We start from the raw sequence: 17,729 nt of genomic DNA on the forward strand, positions 1-17,729 counted from the left end.
CGTCAATGATGAGTCTTATTAAGAAGTCTGGCGTATTAAATTATAATCCTTGATAACTATTAAAGAAACTGTCCGGTTTATTTCATACAGAACAAGACAACAATTATTTTCCAATATAAAAGGCTCTAAAAGGTTATCTTAACGATACGTTTATTACAGAAAACCTAAACCCATTTTAAAACAAACCTCGTCAAACATTTAGCAACTCTAAAGTACAACAATAAAATCAACACCTAATGGACCATAGACGGTAGGGTCTTTATAAACGTGAATGCTGACAGCCAAAAGCGCATTAAAAGGGCCCTCAATGATATATGTGTAAGATATCAAACAATTTGAAGATGCACAAACAAGGATAACTCTGACGGAAACTAGAGTACAAGGTTTCACTATATTTCAGATTAAGATATGTAATAAAGATTGACTTTTGCTTCTTTAAATTTATTTCTCTGCGATCATTTCATATGCGCTGAACAAAAAATAATAAAAGTTATGTATATAATGTATCCGTCCCAAACGTAGAACTCATAATGTATGAAAAATCCGTATTTAACCAAAAGATCATATTCCAAAAAATTTAGTTCATTCAACCATTCAACTTAATGCTAGTTATAGATAATGCATATTTTAAGGTTTTTCTTGTCGTAGAACACCCCGAGGTGTCTTACCGATCATTAAAAGGTGATTCTGCTCAAATTATTTTGGTTATAACCACGCCTAACATTTAATTTATAATGTATATGCAAATAAGGTGAAAATAATTCACCAAAATAAAACTCACTAATTAAGATATAAAAATGTGTTATCATTGTCCAGTTATATTAAAAGAAAATCCGCATTACGACCATGGATGATATAGATTTGTTAGAGTGTGACCCGATTTTTCTTACGCAAAGTTCGTATTCACAATTAAGTGAAGAAAAAGAAACTGACATTCTAAGTTATTTTGATTTAAAACCAAATGACAATGATTTGGAAATTACCCGTCATAAGTTTAGACACGGTCAACCAGAGACAGTTAAATCCCTTCAAAACAAGATAGAGGAATCGGTGCCGAAAAATTCAGTCACAAAATATAAATGGGGTTACAATGCTTTCAATAGTTGGCAAGCCGAGCGCAGTTTACGTCCGATATCAGATAATTTAGGAATTCCTCCGAATTGTTTGCAAAAGGATTTGGTACACATGGACGAAACAGAACTGTCCACTTCATTACAATATTTCATAGCAGAGGCCAAAAAAAAAGACGGAGGTACATATCCGTCCAATAGTATTTATGACCTGTTTTCCTCAATACAGGGATATATTCGCCATCAGAAATCGTCAAGTATTAATTTCTTCACGAATCCCGAATTTCTTAGGGCTAGACAAGTGTTAGATGCTGTCAAGAAAGAAAGGGCAACTGAAGGTCTCGGTGCAAATACGCGCAAGCAGGCTGATGTGATATCGGTAGATGAAGAAACGTCATTTTATGATAAGGGTATCCCTAGCGTGGATAATTCCCAACAACTTCTAGACACATTGCTTTATCTATGTGGTTTACATTTTGCATTAAGGGGAGGCACTGAACACCGACGGCTCAGACTTAATTCCAATCCGCAAATAACTGGCCCGTTTCAAGATAAGGATGCTTAATTAAGATAACTGTTGTACAAAGAGGATGTTATAAAAGCTAACGCGGGTGGCCTAAAGCACAGAAAAGTTGTTCCAAAATGTGTCCCAGCATTTGAAAACCCAGAAAAAAGAAATAAAGGTATTGTTACAGTATTTGAAAAGTACAAGTCACTTTGGTAAGTAGCTTATTATTTATTAATAACTCTATAAAAAAAAATTGGGGCGGTTATTTAACGCGTTAATGCTTTTTATCATTTACAAAAAAAAACGACAAATGGTTTTCCTTGTACGTTAAAATGAAGATAAAGAGGGGAGAAGATACCAGAAGACGATTCAAACTCATAGACAAAAAAATGGCAACGCAAGTGGTATTTCCACCCCCTTATTTAAAAGCCGTCTCTGTACCGATTTCCTTATACAGGTTTCATTAAATTTTCCAATACGAATCCACCGGATTTCATATTGATTTATTTAATATTTCTTCTCATCGGGCTTCAATGAATATGATAAAATCTGAAATATTTGTTGATCTTATCTAACATAATTTCCTTTTATAGCTTATTTCCTAATTTCCCGATTTTGTTTTTTGTCCATGGATTTATGAGTTTTGAACAGCGGTATACTACTGTTGCCTTTATTCATGTAGGGTAATACTTTGGTAAGCTTGTTTGTCCTGTTACATATATTGACAATTGTAGTTGGGATAAATTTTAATCAAATTTAAATATATGCTTATTTAATAATACTATATCGATTACAGATGTCAATCTTAAATACAATACAATGCTTCAGCTTACATTTATACAAACAAATTAGGTAAGCCAGCCAAAGTGTTACTCCACAAGCAATAAGAAATTAGCTGTAATTTACCTATTATTAAAATCATCTTTACATTATTAAATTATTTGTATTTGAAGTGAAATTTTATTTAAGGTTTTCTTCTATTTCAGTTCAGCTAATGGAGGAAAGGATTGTTTCTACCTAACACCTTTAAAACATATCAAAGATGGACAATGGTATAGCAACAATCCTATTGGACACAACACTTTACAAGGCACTGTGAAAGGGTTGTGCACAAGTATTGGGCTGACAGGAAAGCGCACAAACCATAGCCTCCGAGCATCTGCAACAACACGCCTTTATAATGCTGGCATAGAAGAACAATGTGTTGCCGAAACAACAGGTAATATAAAAGAGGGACGAAAGACACCAAAGGGACAGTCAAACTCGTAAATCTAAAACAAACTGACAACGCCATGGCTAAAAATGAAAAAGACAAACAGAAAAACAATAGTACACATGACACAACATAGAAAACTAAAGAATAAACAACACGAACCCCACCAAAAACTAGGGGTGATCTCAGGTGCTCCGGAAGGGTAAGCAGATCCTGCTCCACATGCAGCACCCGTAATATAACAGTAGAATGATACATTATATTTTCTAGTCTTTTCTTTTCAATATTCTTATTTATCCAACACAAAATGGAATAAAAAAAACAACACGAAGGTATTCCTTGTCTGCGTGATATTACCCAATATCTGTTCTTTTCCCCAGGTATTTTCAATTGCTTTAATAGAAAACTAATGATTGTAAGAAAAATGTATAATTATGTTAGTACAGAGACTTCAGCAAACTTATTATCAAGATAAAGGATTGTATCTGTCACGACCACGATATTTCGAGTAATCAGATTTACCCTTACTCGTCCGATGGTATGTTTGTCTGTCATGCTTGAGTATTTCTCTAAATTTTGAATATTATTTCATTCGGTTTTATTTCTTGTATTGTGATGTTGAATATGCAGTTAAAAAAAGTGTTTACTTAAACCCAAAAATAATTAAGCTTTGTATTGCAGGTCATCGTAGTAATGCAGTTAGAGTATACAAAAGAACTTCTGCTGATCAACAAATAGAGGCATCGAATATTTTATATGGATTAAGACCGTCAGACAAAAGAAAGAAGGCAAAACCATCAGCAGCTGCGGGTGCACCAGTTAGTAGTGCTTTGGTTGAATATTCAACGGATGAAAGTGACAAGAAATCTGTGACATGCAACTTTTCTTTCAACTTTTCGTTATGATCAATTTATGTAAAATAAAATGAATTAAATCTGTTAACAACCAGTTTAAGTAGTTTTTTCAATCAGGATAATATAATGACCTGCCACAGGTTATTATTTTATGCCTTGGAGCACATTGTATTGAAAAATGGTATCGTCCGGGTTAATTCTGAAAAAGAATGACCCATCGTTCTGAAAGAAAATAACTCCATATAGGTATATAAAAGTAAATTAAAGCCTCGTTTTTAAATGGTTTCTTTTTATTCCTACTGCTTAAAAATACTGAGGTAAAGTGTCATTTAAAAAACCCAGAAGCTACATATAGAACTGTTAGCCTAATAGCATCCATGCTGACCTAATATGTTCGTATGTTTTCGACACCTAGGTTTCGTCTCTTTTTCTCGTAAACTACTTGAGAAGTTTTCTCACTACAATCTCATACTAGTTTTTATTGAGTTTATTTTGGGTGAAAGAAAAAAAAAACCAAAAGTGTCCTACACTGCTTTTGAATTTCATGACGGTATTTCATGTTTACAGTTGTATGTTGATTTTTTTGTTTATATATATAATGCTTATAAGGTGTATCTTAATGTAAGAACAATTTTGTTAATTGTATGACCTGAAGGAATTATATGTTTAGCTATTTTATAAAAAGTGTAAAAAAGAATACCGCGTTTATACTTATGGAACTGAAAATAACACAGAAGTGATATGTATCGTATTTGAACCACATCTCGATCGAACATTTCCATTTGCCATACATGTTTTAATGTACCTATGAGTTCATACTCTAATCAGTTATGCCAAACGTGTCACGAACAGATAACTGTGGGTAAGCTTGAATATTTTGCCATTTTTTAAACCGTTATACTTTGCCTTGAGATTCACGAATCAATTAACGCAGATCAAATTCGCCTATTATTACTAATAAATTGTATTTCTAATGTCCAAAAATGTCCCAGTTTAAATCCTTATAAAGAGAAATATGGCTATATGAAAAGGGCTGATTAATCAAAATTTGCTTAGAAATTAAACGAAATAGACTGAAAAACCATGCTTCTGGACAGTAAAAACACTAATGAAATATGTGAATAGTTTATCATAGAATTTTTTAAAACAGCTAAACATTGCATTCATATTAAACTAGTAAAAAAAAGATACTGAATTCCAAGGAAAATTCAAATTGGAAAGTCAATAATCAAATGGCAAAATCGAATCATAAACACATCAAACGAACGAACAACGACTGTCATATTCCTGACTTGATACAGACATTTTCAAATGTAGAAAATGGTGGATTGAATATGGTTTTCTAGCGCAAACCTCTCACTTGTTTGATAGTCGCACCAAGTTCCATTGTATATACAATGGCGCGTGAACAAAACAGTCAATATTTGTAAAATGTCAAAATATGGGGTACAGTTATCATCACTGTGTCACAATATAAATAAGAAAAAAAAATTAACATAGAAGCACAAAAAGCATCTTTCAAATTTAGCAACTACATTCGTTGGTTACTTACACATGTATTTTAAATCAACCTATAAAGATCGAAATATTTAAAGTCCCGTGATTGCATTCACACTAGTAGAGTCGCGTGACAGATATTAGAATGTTAACACCACGGCTTATATTTAACATAATTTTGTCGTTCGAAGTATTTTCAAAATTATAATTTCACATCAGGAATGGGGGTATACAGGGTTGATCAGGTAAATCAAAAGTTTGTTAGAACTGATTTCAGAAAAAGATCGAGATTTAAAATATTCCAGGATTTCTTTAGAATTGTAATAGAACAATAACATAATTGCGGGATATTTAAAAGTACAGAACCACGTCATATGTACCAAATAAACACAAAAAGTCGCACGGGACGGGATGTATAAGTACCGAGCCACGTCAAATGGATATCACAGAAGACAGACCAAACAACAAGAGTAATAACTGCACGACATAATAACAAACACTGATTCAATAATGACATAAGGCGTGAAATTCGAATTCGTGACAGATTAAGAAAAGGCGACCTAATATTAGTGTGACAATAATATTATGAAGTACAAAAACAGACTGGAAATAAGGTAAATAATTTGGAAAACATCACCAAAGAAAATTTTGAAACAAACATAATTGTACTTAATGAATGACTGTAAAACTTTATTTGTCTATTCGAAAAACATACAAATTGTGGTACACACTTTTAATTGAATAACCCGCTAAGCGGATTATTCAGTGTGCATCCCATTTAAAAAAAATGTTATTTGACAAAATATTACAATAATTCCTCAAGTACAATTATTAACATGCTAATACATTAATTTATGAGTATCTATCAGGATTTCTCCCTAAAAGTGTCCATCAACTCTTAGAAATATATAATTGCATATTAAACTCCTTGGAAAATAGAAATAAATTGTTTTGTATTCTGTGAATTCTCGAAAGCTTTCGACAAAGATTGGCACGGGGACATTATATTTTAAATGAAAGCTAATGGTATTGACGGAAACTTATTGAACTGGTTTTTAAGATAATCGGCACACACGATAGAAAAAAGAGATTAGTATTGCATAACTCGTCTCCTTCATATTGTAGCGTTTCAGCTGGTGTTCCCCAGGGATCAATTCTGGGCCGTCTTCCCTTTGTCTTATATTTTAATATTAATAATTGCTGATAAGCTTACATCACTGTGTCGGATATTTACTGACGACACATCATTCAGTTATTCTGGTAACTATGGAGAATAGATTTTTTACATGACGAAATTCCTGTCATTGGCAGGACTATGACAGTTGCTTTCCATACGTTATAGATATGTTTCGGCTTTAGATTTTGCCATTTTAAAGGACTTTCTGTTTTTAATTCTCCTTGGAGATTATTTTTTTGTTATTTAACTTTTTGGTGATAGTGCAAATAAATTATATATTTTAAAAACTTTCTAATTGAATTATGAAGAGTTTTAATTTTGTTTTAAAATTTGACATGTTTTTTGCAAAAAAAATAAAAACACATAAATACTAAACTCCGAGGTAAATTCAAAAAGGAAAATCAAAAGGCAAAATCCAAAGTCCAAACACATCAAACGAATGGATAACAACTGTCATATTCCTGACTTGGTACAGACATTTTCTATTGTAGAAAATGGGGGATTGAACCTGGTTTTATAGCTAGCTAAACCTCTCATTTGTATGACAGTCGCGTCAAATTCCATTACATTGTCAACGATGTATGAACAAAACAAACATACTCAAAGAGTAAAAATGTCAAAAATAGGGGTACAGCAGTCAATATTGTGTTATCATCTTAATATCACTATGAAAACAACAAATGAAACGAAGAAGCACAGAAGGGCATACATCAAATTTAACATACTCACTTTGCTTTTCTTATACGACTAAATTTATCTAAGTAAAACCTTCCCGTAAAGGATAGAAGGTTTTCAGTACTGGTGTAAAATTGCGCGTTTGAAATTCGCACAGGTAGACATAAAAATAATTTTGTCGTTCAAAGTATGACTGGACATACATACATGCAAAGTCACTTAAGGTTCATCACAACTTTTTGGCTAAAATGGCCGTATTTACACCCCAAATTTTACTCTGAGCACAGACTAACCTATACACCTGGAACAGTTTTGAGGGATGGCAGGAACTAGATATATAAATTTTAAATGCATTTTATGCTTCAGAAAATTATAAACTTTTCTAGATTTTGCTATCCATCATGTTTTTTTCGTTCTTGCAGAAGGTGCAAAAATTAACTAAGTAGTGAAAACGATTGAGAAGCTCCCCTCATATAGTCAATGTTGTGAGTAGTATTGATTTAAATGGACAATAGATGGACAATAGACACCTGTAGACAATAGGTGATTTAACAGGTTTAAACTGTGTAACTGAGTGGACCGTATCAAATGAAACTCGGGTGTTTGTTTATTTTGCTATCTTCTGCAGACTGGAAAAAAATGCACATCAAAATGCAGGTAAGTTTTTAATTTTCTGAAACGTAGACTTCATATAACTTTTATAAATCTAGTTCCTGCCATGCCTTAAAACTTTCCTGGATGTACCAGTTTGTCTGTACTTATAGTAATTTTTGAGGCGTAAACACGGCCATATTTTTCAATTCCTTATGATGAACCTTAAAGTAGTTATTACAAAAAACAGACTTAACATAAAATAATAATAATAAATAAAATAATTGTGAGGTTCAAAGTATGACGGGATACAAAAGTACAGTTTCACGTCAAATGTATAACATAAAAAACAGACTTACATTTAACAGAAAAAGTAGTATAATTGAATAAAATAGTTTTGTCATTCATAGTATGTCAAGATCCATAAGTAAAAGTAATATTAATAAATGAAATAATTTTGTCGTTCAAAGTATGATGTTTTACATAACCACAGAGTCACTTCAAAAGAATATCTAAAAAAACTGACTTAACAGTACGAGTAATATTAACCAAGACAAATAAAAGAATACTATAACACGTTATTAAGATGATATCCAACGTCAGTACGCAAAATATATACTTCAAGACCATCTTGTATTATTTGTGAAGTTAATACGGACAGGGACGTATATAGAGGTTTACAATCCTTGTTGCGATAAAAAAATATTTAGAGAATCATTGGAGAAACCACACTGTACACCTTAAAACTTTAAAAGTTGTTGATTGATTTTAATGAAATAAAGATTTTCTTTTAACTTTAATGATTCCTACAGAGTTAATTTGATTAATAATGTTCATGTCCTTCATCATGTAATTTGAATTATTTAAGAAAGGAGGGTAATTATTTTTGGGGCATTATTCTACATTTTGGGTGAAAAACACAATAAAACGTAGATCAACTGTTCAGCTAAAAACTTAAAAAGTTCTAGATTGATTTTGATGAAATTTATTTTGTCTGAAGTCTTAATGTTTTTTACATGTACAGAAGAATTTTCATGGTTTTCAATAAGGTATACGATTAAATAAAACAATTTAAAAATGTATAGAAGATATGTTCAAATACGATTCTCTACATATTTTCCAAAAATTATGAGATTCCAATGCTTCTATTTAAGTCCTTGATACGGAATATTTATCAACAAGTTCTGGGTATCTTCCGATGAACTTTTTTTTTAGAAAAAGGACGAGACGTTCTTTGACAAACCCCTGGTTCATCAACTTTCTGCTCAGACACTGGGAAATGGGAGTTGAAGGAGGAAATAGTTTCACACGTAAATCATTTCAAATCTTTAAATACTACAAGTTCATAACTTTGGTAAGTCGTACGAGCTTTTGTTCAATCAAGCTTCACTAGGAATGCTGCTTTATAAACACACACATGATTGAGACACTATCTGTCGATCAAATTAATACACAGGTATCACAGACACTCGTCTCATAATTTCCCCACATATATATACCTTTATATATAAACACAAGGTACTTAACTCGCAATTTAAGATAATAATGATTGACATCCTTGGGTAGGATTGCTACTGATGATTCCGACAACAAAAGTAGGCGTGTTATACACCATTGTGAAGTTAAATCAATTTAGATTTACGAAATAACAAGTTGTAGTGGGGTTGACAGCAGAGAAATCGGCATAAAAAGGAATTTTGTCACCGCCTGACATTTATTCTAAATTGCGAGTTAAGTACCTTGTGTTATATAAGGTTTATAGGATTTTTTTCTGAGACGAGTGCCTGTGACGGGTATCAATGCATTTATGTTTTTGTATCACTATTTGTAATATTACTATATTATACATAATAATCAAGATTACATATGAGTCAATGATATTTGGGGGAAACAGCAGGCCAAATACACAAATACAAAAGACAAAGAGCACAAATAAACCGGTGTCAGTATATTATATCTAGATTTGATTTAAAGGAAGCAAGGACCGATTTTGTAATGAAGTAAAAAGAATATGTCTTACGTTGTTCTTTCGACACCAAATTAACACAAAAAGCCAAACAAAACAATGTTACATTGATGGGTCTGCAGGAATACTCAACGAAAACTTTTAACAAACGTTTGTGTTTTCATTAACTGTCATTCATAACAGTTGACTTACACCCACTTCTTTTATATTTTGGTGGATAATTGTCCAGTAAGTTTATATATGACAGTTCATTCGAGATTCCAAATAATTTTGTTGATATTTATTCCTAAGGAATTTAGGTTTATTTCGTCGTTTGGTCACACCTCAATTTTTGGAAAATATCTTTTTTGTCTGGCAGTTCAATATCACAACATATTATGCAAGGATTCATATGATCAGTATCTTTGATGGCATATCTAAATGATATGTTTATAAATTGTCTGTTCGGTCAAAATTACTATTAGAAAAACCTCTAAAACAGTTTGTTAAAAGTATGATTAACTTTGTTAAATGAAGCTGTTTTGACAACATATAAATTAATATGCATGCAACACGAGAGTCACGTATGTATATCAACCAAGGTCAAAGCAAGAAAGTCACACGTGTAAAGTCTAAAACTTTGAAATGTCCTCGCATATATACCAAAAATTAGTCTAAACATAGCTCTTTGACTTAAATAGTTACAGTGGATGTTAACAAAGCATGCAATCAACCAATCATTATTTATTAATCCCTTGTCAACGTGTAGTTTATCATTCTACCACGAGTTAATACCTGTACCAAGTCAGGAATATGACAGTTTTTGTCCATTCGTTTTCGATGTGTTTTGTCATTTGATTTTCCTCTAAGCTCAGTATTTTTGTAATTTGACTTTTTGTTCTTTAAATATTTTGGTTTTCCATATGTTGATGTTGGTTTTTTTTCAGTGTGAACACAACAATGGTTTAACAATGATTTGATAGTGAAAAATGCAAGGAATATATAATTGTTTCTACCAATATATCAGAACAGTTTTTTTCTATAGGAACAGTAACATAATATTTTTAATCGGAAAGATGCTATGGCAAAGCACCTGGTATATTCTAATTAACATTGATTGTGTATATAAGACGTGATTAAATTATGTGTATAAAAAGTATAAAAAATATATTTGTTAATAAATTGTTAGGGTACAACACAATTTGATGATATTGAATGCTTGCGATTGTTGGTACATTCAAAATTGCAAGTGGAGTAAAATGATTTGCTAAATTCGCCTACTGAACCAAAAAAGGTCTTATCACACATTGAATATGAGAAAACACAAATAATCTCCAGGTGATTGATATATTACCCAGTAAGGAAAGTAGATTGATTAATTGATTTTAATTACTTTCTGTCCAGTAGCAACTATTTAATGAATATTAAGGATTACAGGAGAGCAAAAGGTGACATGAACACTAACATATATCTAAAATTATCTAAGTTAATGTTACGCCTAGATAATGAATTAAAGACGGAATACCAGACACGAATTACCACATCTGATGTCTCACTGCATCAAAATGAACAACACGACTAACAACTATGTATTAATAATTTATTCTTTAAAAAGTCCACAGTCCACTTATCATCAAAAAGAACTGCTCCTTTTTTAATGTATTTTTTTGTAATGTTTCGTAGATGTTGTGGGTTGTTATTTTGATTTTGATTATATACCTATCTATTTCTTTCATTTTCTTCTGGTCTCTCCTGACTTATCAACGTTAGTTGTCAGTATGCATGTCAAGTTTTATATGAGTCATCATTATATGATCAAAAACATTCATTTTTAAGTCCGAAATATTATTGTCTAAAAGCGTTTGATAGCACGGACATCTACATTCCACAAAATTAGCTAAAAGTCCCTTAAATGAACAAATCAAACCATGCCGGCCGCTACACAGATATTTTAGTTATAGACTAAATTATTAACTCGATAACAAATATATTCTGCAATTTAATCTTTAAACATGCGAATCTACCAAAATGCGCAATTAAGAATGACTAATACGAACATTTTAGCATAAGCAATTAAAAATGATTTTTTGAACTATTTGAACTTTTGTATAGTGAACATTTCTGCTATAAAATTAATAGTTCATGTTTATTGTATCTAGAGAATATAGCCATATATCATAGGAAACAAAAGTGCAATATTTAAAACAAGTCAAATAAGCCGTAAAAAGTTACCAAATCCAACTTTCAAGTGTTCACGCTTTTAAAGAAAATACAAAACAATAAAACAACAAATCCAGTGAAATATGATATTGTACACTTAAAAGTTAAAATCATATAGTATATTTCGAAATATAAAAAAAAAATAGAATTGTGTAATAAGCAAATTTACTAATACTTCATTATTTATTATAAAATTATGAATGAAACACTAGATGAAGTCCTTGGTCGATTATGAACTGCTTTTTTTTGTGCAAGAATATAATTTTCTGTTATTTTAACAGGAAGTATCAAAACTACTAATGAAGTGAGAAAAAAGAATGTTTATTTCCTTTGCATCAGAGTATTTACTGTAGATTACATACTATTGTTGTGTAAGAAAAGACAACAAAACTGTATTGCAGTAAAAATAAATACTTTTTGGTAACATATGGTTCCTTCCATTTACTATATAAACCGAGCTCTATAGTAGAGACATCATATCCTCAATAATGGCTCGAGGGATATGCATACTCCTTTTGGTGGTAGTAGCGGCAGGTAATGCAATCAATATTTCAGTAATGCTTGGCTCTGAATATTATAATTTCAAAATGTCCGAAAACTTTATTTTTAAAACTTTCTGATTAACATTGGTACGTCATCTCAAGTATATAAGTCAACTATTTTCTCTAAGAATTCAAAAAGCCACGCTCATTTTTAAAAAGATATTCTTTAAGATAAGTAAACGTTTTATTACTTGAAACATATTTATAATTCATATACTAAACTAACGGATAAAACTCATGCTTTTCGCGTTTCAATGCAAATATTCATTAATTTTTAGTTTTTTAATGGAATTGAGTTATTTCATGCATATTCTGAACGAAAAAGTAACCATCAAGTAAATAGGCATTGTCTGCAAGGATCAATCCAGATTGACGGTGGTTCATTTTTACAATAAATATAAAATTAGTATATAGGTGATTAGAAAAATCCTAGCTAGCAACAAAACACTGGTGGAAGTAAAATGGAAAGAAAAACTGAGAAAGTCTTAATTTCGTGATATTTTTATTTAAACCAACCCTCCTTACACTCTTTCAACCTTCAGGAAATATCATTTAGCACACAATTACAATTAACCATTGTACGTGTGTAAAAATAACTCTATTTAAATTAAACCTAATTGACCGAGTAATTCGAACGTCTATGAAAGCTAAAAGTGAAATCACGTACCATGAGTGAAATGCATGCTGAGAGTAGCAACATTAACAGATTTTCTCTTTAATACGAATGTCGAAACTATATGTAACCCTTTTTGTTAGTTTCCTAAATTTCAATACCGTTAACACTCCAAACTGTGTACACATGTTGTCCACATACAGTAAATCAGTCTTTTATATTTTTCATCAGTGTCCACATCCGGGTACGGCAGTTATGAAAGTTATGATACTTCAGAATATAGCGGTAAGTATGATAATTGTATATGTCATATAAAACAATGGATATTTTAGATTTTAGGTGAGGGGGGTCCTATTTAGAACTTAAACTGAATATCAAAGTTATTTCCGGTTTTTAATTCAATTTGTTATTTGTTAATAATTCCTTGTAAGTTAAAATTCATTTTATTTCTTAAAAATGTTATAGTAAATGAGTATATTAGACAAATGCAAATTATTTTTTTTTTTTTATTTTTTTTTTTTTAAAAGCAAATTATTAAGCTAACAAAGGAAATGCATTTCAGAATTCATTTAATACAAAATGACCTAAAATTATTTTATTTTGTTTTTTAAGGGTATCCTATCCACACTAGCGTCGTAACCCGACATTCGAGTCATCACAGTTATCATGGAGTGTCATACTACAAAAGATACCATGGATTCAAGATAAGCCATCGTAGATTTTCTTACCATGGACTCGGTAATTTAATGTAGATTTACTACACAACAAGTCAAAGCACATTCTCTCCGCAATATCAGTTGTTGTCTTATTCTGTAAAAAACTCATATTGTCTGAAAAGAGTAAAAGATAAATAAAAATATCTGAAAAAAACAAAACTAATTCAAATAAATCGTTGCTAAACATTATTGATATCCGCTCTTTGGTCGGTTAGTTGTCTCTTTGACACATTTCTCATTTACCTTTTTTTTTTACAAAGATGTAAAATCTGTGAATTCCAAAACCTAGCCCAATGTGAACCGATGAATATTTTCATTTTAATTTAGGATACAAACTGAGATGTGGAAAGAGCCGATTTTACCGACTCTGGAGACGTTGTTATGGTAAATACCATAGCAGAACTCGTTGTTTTGGAGTATTTAGAACACGACATCTCTTTAGTCTCTATAAAGGTAACTTAACGATAAAACTAGTGACTGCATTCAATCATAAAAAAATAGCTATCGAACTTTGAAATGAGCATTTTGTTTTAATCGCGATATGAAAAGTAAAAAAGGGTATTGACAGATAATTCACAAATAGACCCTTTTCTTTTAAAGCCTATAATTTCTTTTGTGCTTTTTTGTTACGTTTTTATTTTTATTAATGCGTTATTGAGATAATTTCAAAGTGTTGACTGCTGTACCCCAATTATTGGACAAGTTTACCTATTCTATATCTTTGTTTTGTTGTCAATTTAATGCAATTGATACGACTGTCATATAAGTGAGAGGTTTAGCTAGCTATGAAACAAGGTTTCATTTACCATTTTCTTATTACTGATTACAGTTAAGCATTTATAATCTGTTTTTGCCGATTAAATTAAAAAATTCTAAGTTAAACAATTTCTTACTTAGTTATAAAATGCTGTAGTTATCATTGCAACTGTGAATGATTTAAGAAACCACTGAATACTTTACAGTTAAAATTCAACAGAGGGGACAACAAGTAACATCATTTCAATATATTTAATTTCAATGACGCATTTTGATTTTTTTTATACTCTTAAGTATTTTATCAAAACTAGAATATTTGATCAAGCTAATCAATATTTGAATCAACTATTGGATGACTCGCCAAAGTGTTTTTTTTTATAAAAATACTGTGTAAATAATGTTCGTTTACAATTTTACCTTACTAAACATGTGAATTTTAGAGTGTATCTAACGAGAATAAGATTGTCTTCACATAACTTATTTGTTGAAATAGAACGATATCACGGTGTTAATAGATCAGAATGAAAATGTACTCTCTGTACTTTAAATACAATAGAAGACGAGTTTCATTTCATTTTACAGTGTGATTGTTATAATGCAATTAGGAGACAGTATATTAAGCCATATTATTATAAGCGTCCATCGTCATTTAAGCTTATACTGTTGTTGAGCACAGAACATGTAAAAGACATATGTAACCTTTGTAAATTTCTTTTCCATGCATTTAAACGTAGAACAGACATATTATAAGTTACCAATACTTACTACAGATTATTATTCTTCTTGGATGTATTCATTTATCAATTATATATGTTTTATGTATTTATTTATGATATATTGTATTTGCATATATATTATATTTGTACTGATGAGCATCATTTGCTCAAAGTAATAAAGAATTGAATATTTCAAATCATAATTATCTCTTTCGTGACTTAACCAAATACTTATATTCATTGAAACAAAGGTCATGGATATGGGGGAGGCTATCTTAGTTATTACAGAAAATATCATGGATTTAAACTCCGACACAACAGATTTTTCTATGGCGGTCATGGTAAGTATTTTAGTAATTGTTTCTACTGTTTCCTTTATTTATTTTTCACGATGAATCGTATTGCTTGGATTTAAATCGTAGAAATAGAATGAAACTTGTTTTGTAGTATATGAAAATAGTAAGTGTTTATGCTGAATATCTGTATCATTGGTAATCATACATCACACGGCATTCTTAATTTTCCATAATATACAAAAATATAAAATGTACAACATTTTAAAAAGAATATACCGACTTTCCTTGTTAATTTATTTTTATGTCTGTTTAGCTGTCATAAAAAGATGAAACTAATTTCCTGATACAAACGATGCATACAAAAATCATTAATTTCAGGATATAAATTGAGATGTGCAAGGAGACGATTTTACAGAAGCTGGACGGGTTGTTACAGAAGATATCACAGTAGAAGTCGTTGTTTTGGATATCTGAGGAAAAGACATCTGTTTGGACTTTATCATAGAGGTATTACATTTTGACGTGTTTGTTAACATATAGAATAAGTTAATTGACTATTTGAATTAATTTTGTATTTATTGTTTGAAACTGAAAGTAAATGTTTATCTTATTCTTTCCGAGCATAAGCATTCCTTACACATTTGCATATTGTACATTACCGTTTTGTCATATGATGTTTAGTATGATTTTGTCTTGAAGCCATTGTTTTCAATTATTCAAACTAAAGAGAATCTTGAGTCCTCTAGTTATAATATTGAAGGTTCTTAATTCATAAACCTAAAAACTTACTAGATACATATTTTTTCAATTCAATTTGTCCAAATTAGTGTACATGTATTGAAAAATAAGTAGTGTATTTGATGACGTGATCATGAGATGATAAGGGCAAGTTTGATATAATGTCCTACTACAGAATGCTTTAAACTATATTTTAACTACAGTGATATAGATATAGGAAGATGTGATGTGAGTGCCAATGAGACAACTCTCCATCCAAATAACAATTTGAAAAGTAAACCATTATAGGTTAAAGTATGTATTGTGTAAGTCATGCTAATTTTAGACATAAATATCTACTTTTTTGTTGATCTTTATGTTCTTTTTTCTTTTCATATAAAGCAGGTTACAGAACTGTACACACTCATACGAAATATAGCTATAGCTATTATAGAAGTCATCATGGATTCAGCATAAGACATAGTAGATTTACTTATCATGGAGTTTGTAAGTTTGTTACTGGAATACCATTTCTTAAGTACCATGGAACATCTGGAATATAAACCAAAAATAGTAAACGCTTTATTTGTATAAAATAATAGAATATTTATGAAAAATACAAATAAACTCATTAATGATACAAGAATGAAAACAAAAATGTACACCAGACTTGTGTTTCGTTTACAAAAGACACATATGTAACGATTGTGAAAAGAGTAAAATGGCTTAATAAAGTCTGAAGGTGCAGAGCATTTAGAACCCATATTCCGAAAAGCGTTGTCGTTGCCAAAAACAGTTAGGATAATATATTCCCGGCGTAGAAAACCCTTATTATTTTGAAAACATATAAGGTCTTGAAAACACGTATTAAAAAAATATTTTCTAGTGTTTAGTGTTTCAGTTCTTGCATCTAGATGAAATAAGATTTTTCTTTCTTTCAAAAACTAAGTACTTGTTTTTTTTAATTATATAGATTTGTTTAAGTATTTACCTTTGTATTACATAAGAAAAAGATGATATCTTATTACAGCATACCGACTGAAATGTAGCAGCACCCGATTTTACAGACTTTGGAGCAATTGCTATGATCACTATCATAGTGTAGGAACCTGTTTTGGACGACTGAGAAGCCAACATCTGTTCTATAGATACGTTGGAGGTATATTCGTTAGCGATATATGAAGACAAATTTCATCTGTGCTTTTCAATTTGTTTTTTTTTATATACTTGCCTTAGATCGTTAAATAAACTACATTCCTGGTTTCATTCAGGAAATCACATTGTAATACATGAATACACTTATCATTCCTTTTTGTTTTGATTATTTTATTAAAAAATGGTCTATGTTAATAAATGTTTATATAGAAAAGCGCTTCACAAGCATGAAGTTAGTAAACGTGTTTTTTCAATATTTTACAGGTAGCTCATACGGGGGCATTTTTGGTGGTCACAGACACACGAAATACAGTTATAGCTATTACAGAAGTCATCATGGTTTTAGCATAAGTCATAGCAGATTTTCTTATCATGGAGTTTGTAAGTTGTTACTTAAAATATTTATCATTAAACAGAAAATGAAAGAAGAACATCGATATATGAATCAAATTAGATGATATTTTGTTT

At 30.6% G+C, this 17,729-nt stretch overlaps 1 protein-coding gene and 1 long non-coding RNA gene across 2 annotated transcripts; both read left to right on the plus strand.

Annotated features, from left to right (window-relative positions):
• The first annotated feature begins 846 nt into the window (after nt 1-846).
• LOC134710786 (uncharacterized) lies at nt 847-3,696 on the plus strand. The gene is made up of 4 exons (XM_063571185.1): nt 847-1,480; nt 1,658-1,790; nt 2,565-2,797; nt 3,473-3,696. The coding sequence occupies exons 1-4, from the start codon at nt 847-849 to the stop codon at nt 3,694-3,696; spliced, it is 1,224 nt and encodes a 407-aa protein (XP_063427255.1).
• Nucleotides 3,697-15,346: 11,650 nt separating this feature from the next.
• Nucleotides 15,347-17,176, plus strand: LOC134711498 (uncharacterized). The gene is made up of 4 exons (XR_010106191.1): nt 15,347-15,434; nt 15,768-15,896; nt 16,509-16,613; nt 17,137-17,176. It is a non-coding gene; the product is annotated as an uncharacterized LOC134711498 (long non-coding RNA).
• The last annotated feature ends 553 nt before the right edge of the window (nt 17,177-17,729 follow it).

Source organism: Mytilus trossulus, chromosome 3 (assembly GCF_036588685.1).
Source record: "Mytilus trossulus isolate FHL-02 chromosome 3, PNRI_Mtr1.1.1.hap1, whole genome shotgun sequence".
NCBI lineage: Eukaryota > Metazoa > Mollusca > Bivalvia > Mytilida > Mytilidae > Mytilus > Mytilus trossulus.

Coding starts and splice junctions, on each gene's coding strand:
- LOC134710786 (XM_063571185.1), top strand. CDS start 847: ATGGATGATATAGATTTGTTAGAGTGTGACCCGATTTTTCTTACGCAA. Junction 1,481..1,657: donor AACGTCATTTTATGATAAGG/GTATCCCTAGCG, acceptor TGTTGTACAAAG/AGGATGTTATAAAAGCTAAC. Junction 2,798..3,472: donor ATGTGTTGCCGAAACAACAG/GTAATATAAAAG, acceptor TTTGTATTGCAG/GTCATCGTAGTAATGCAGTT.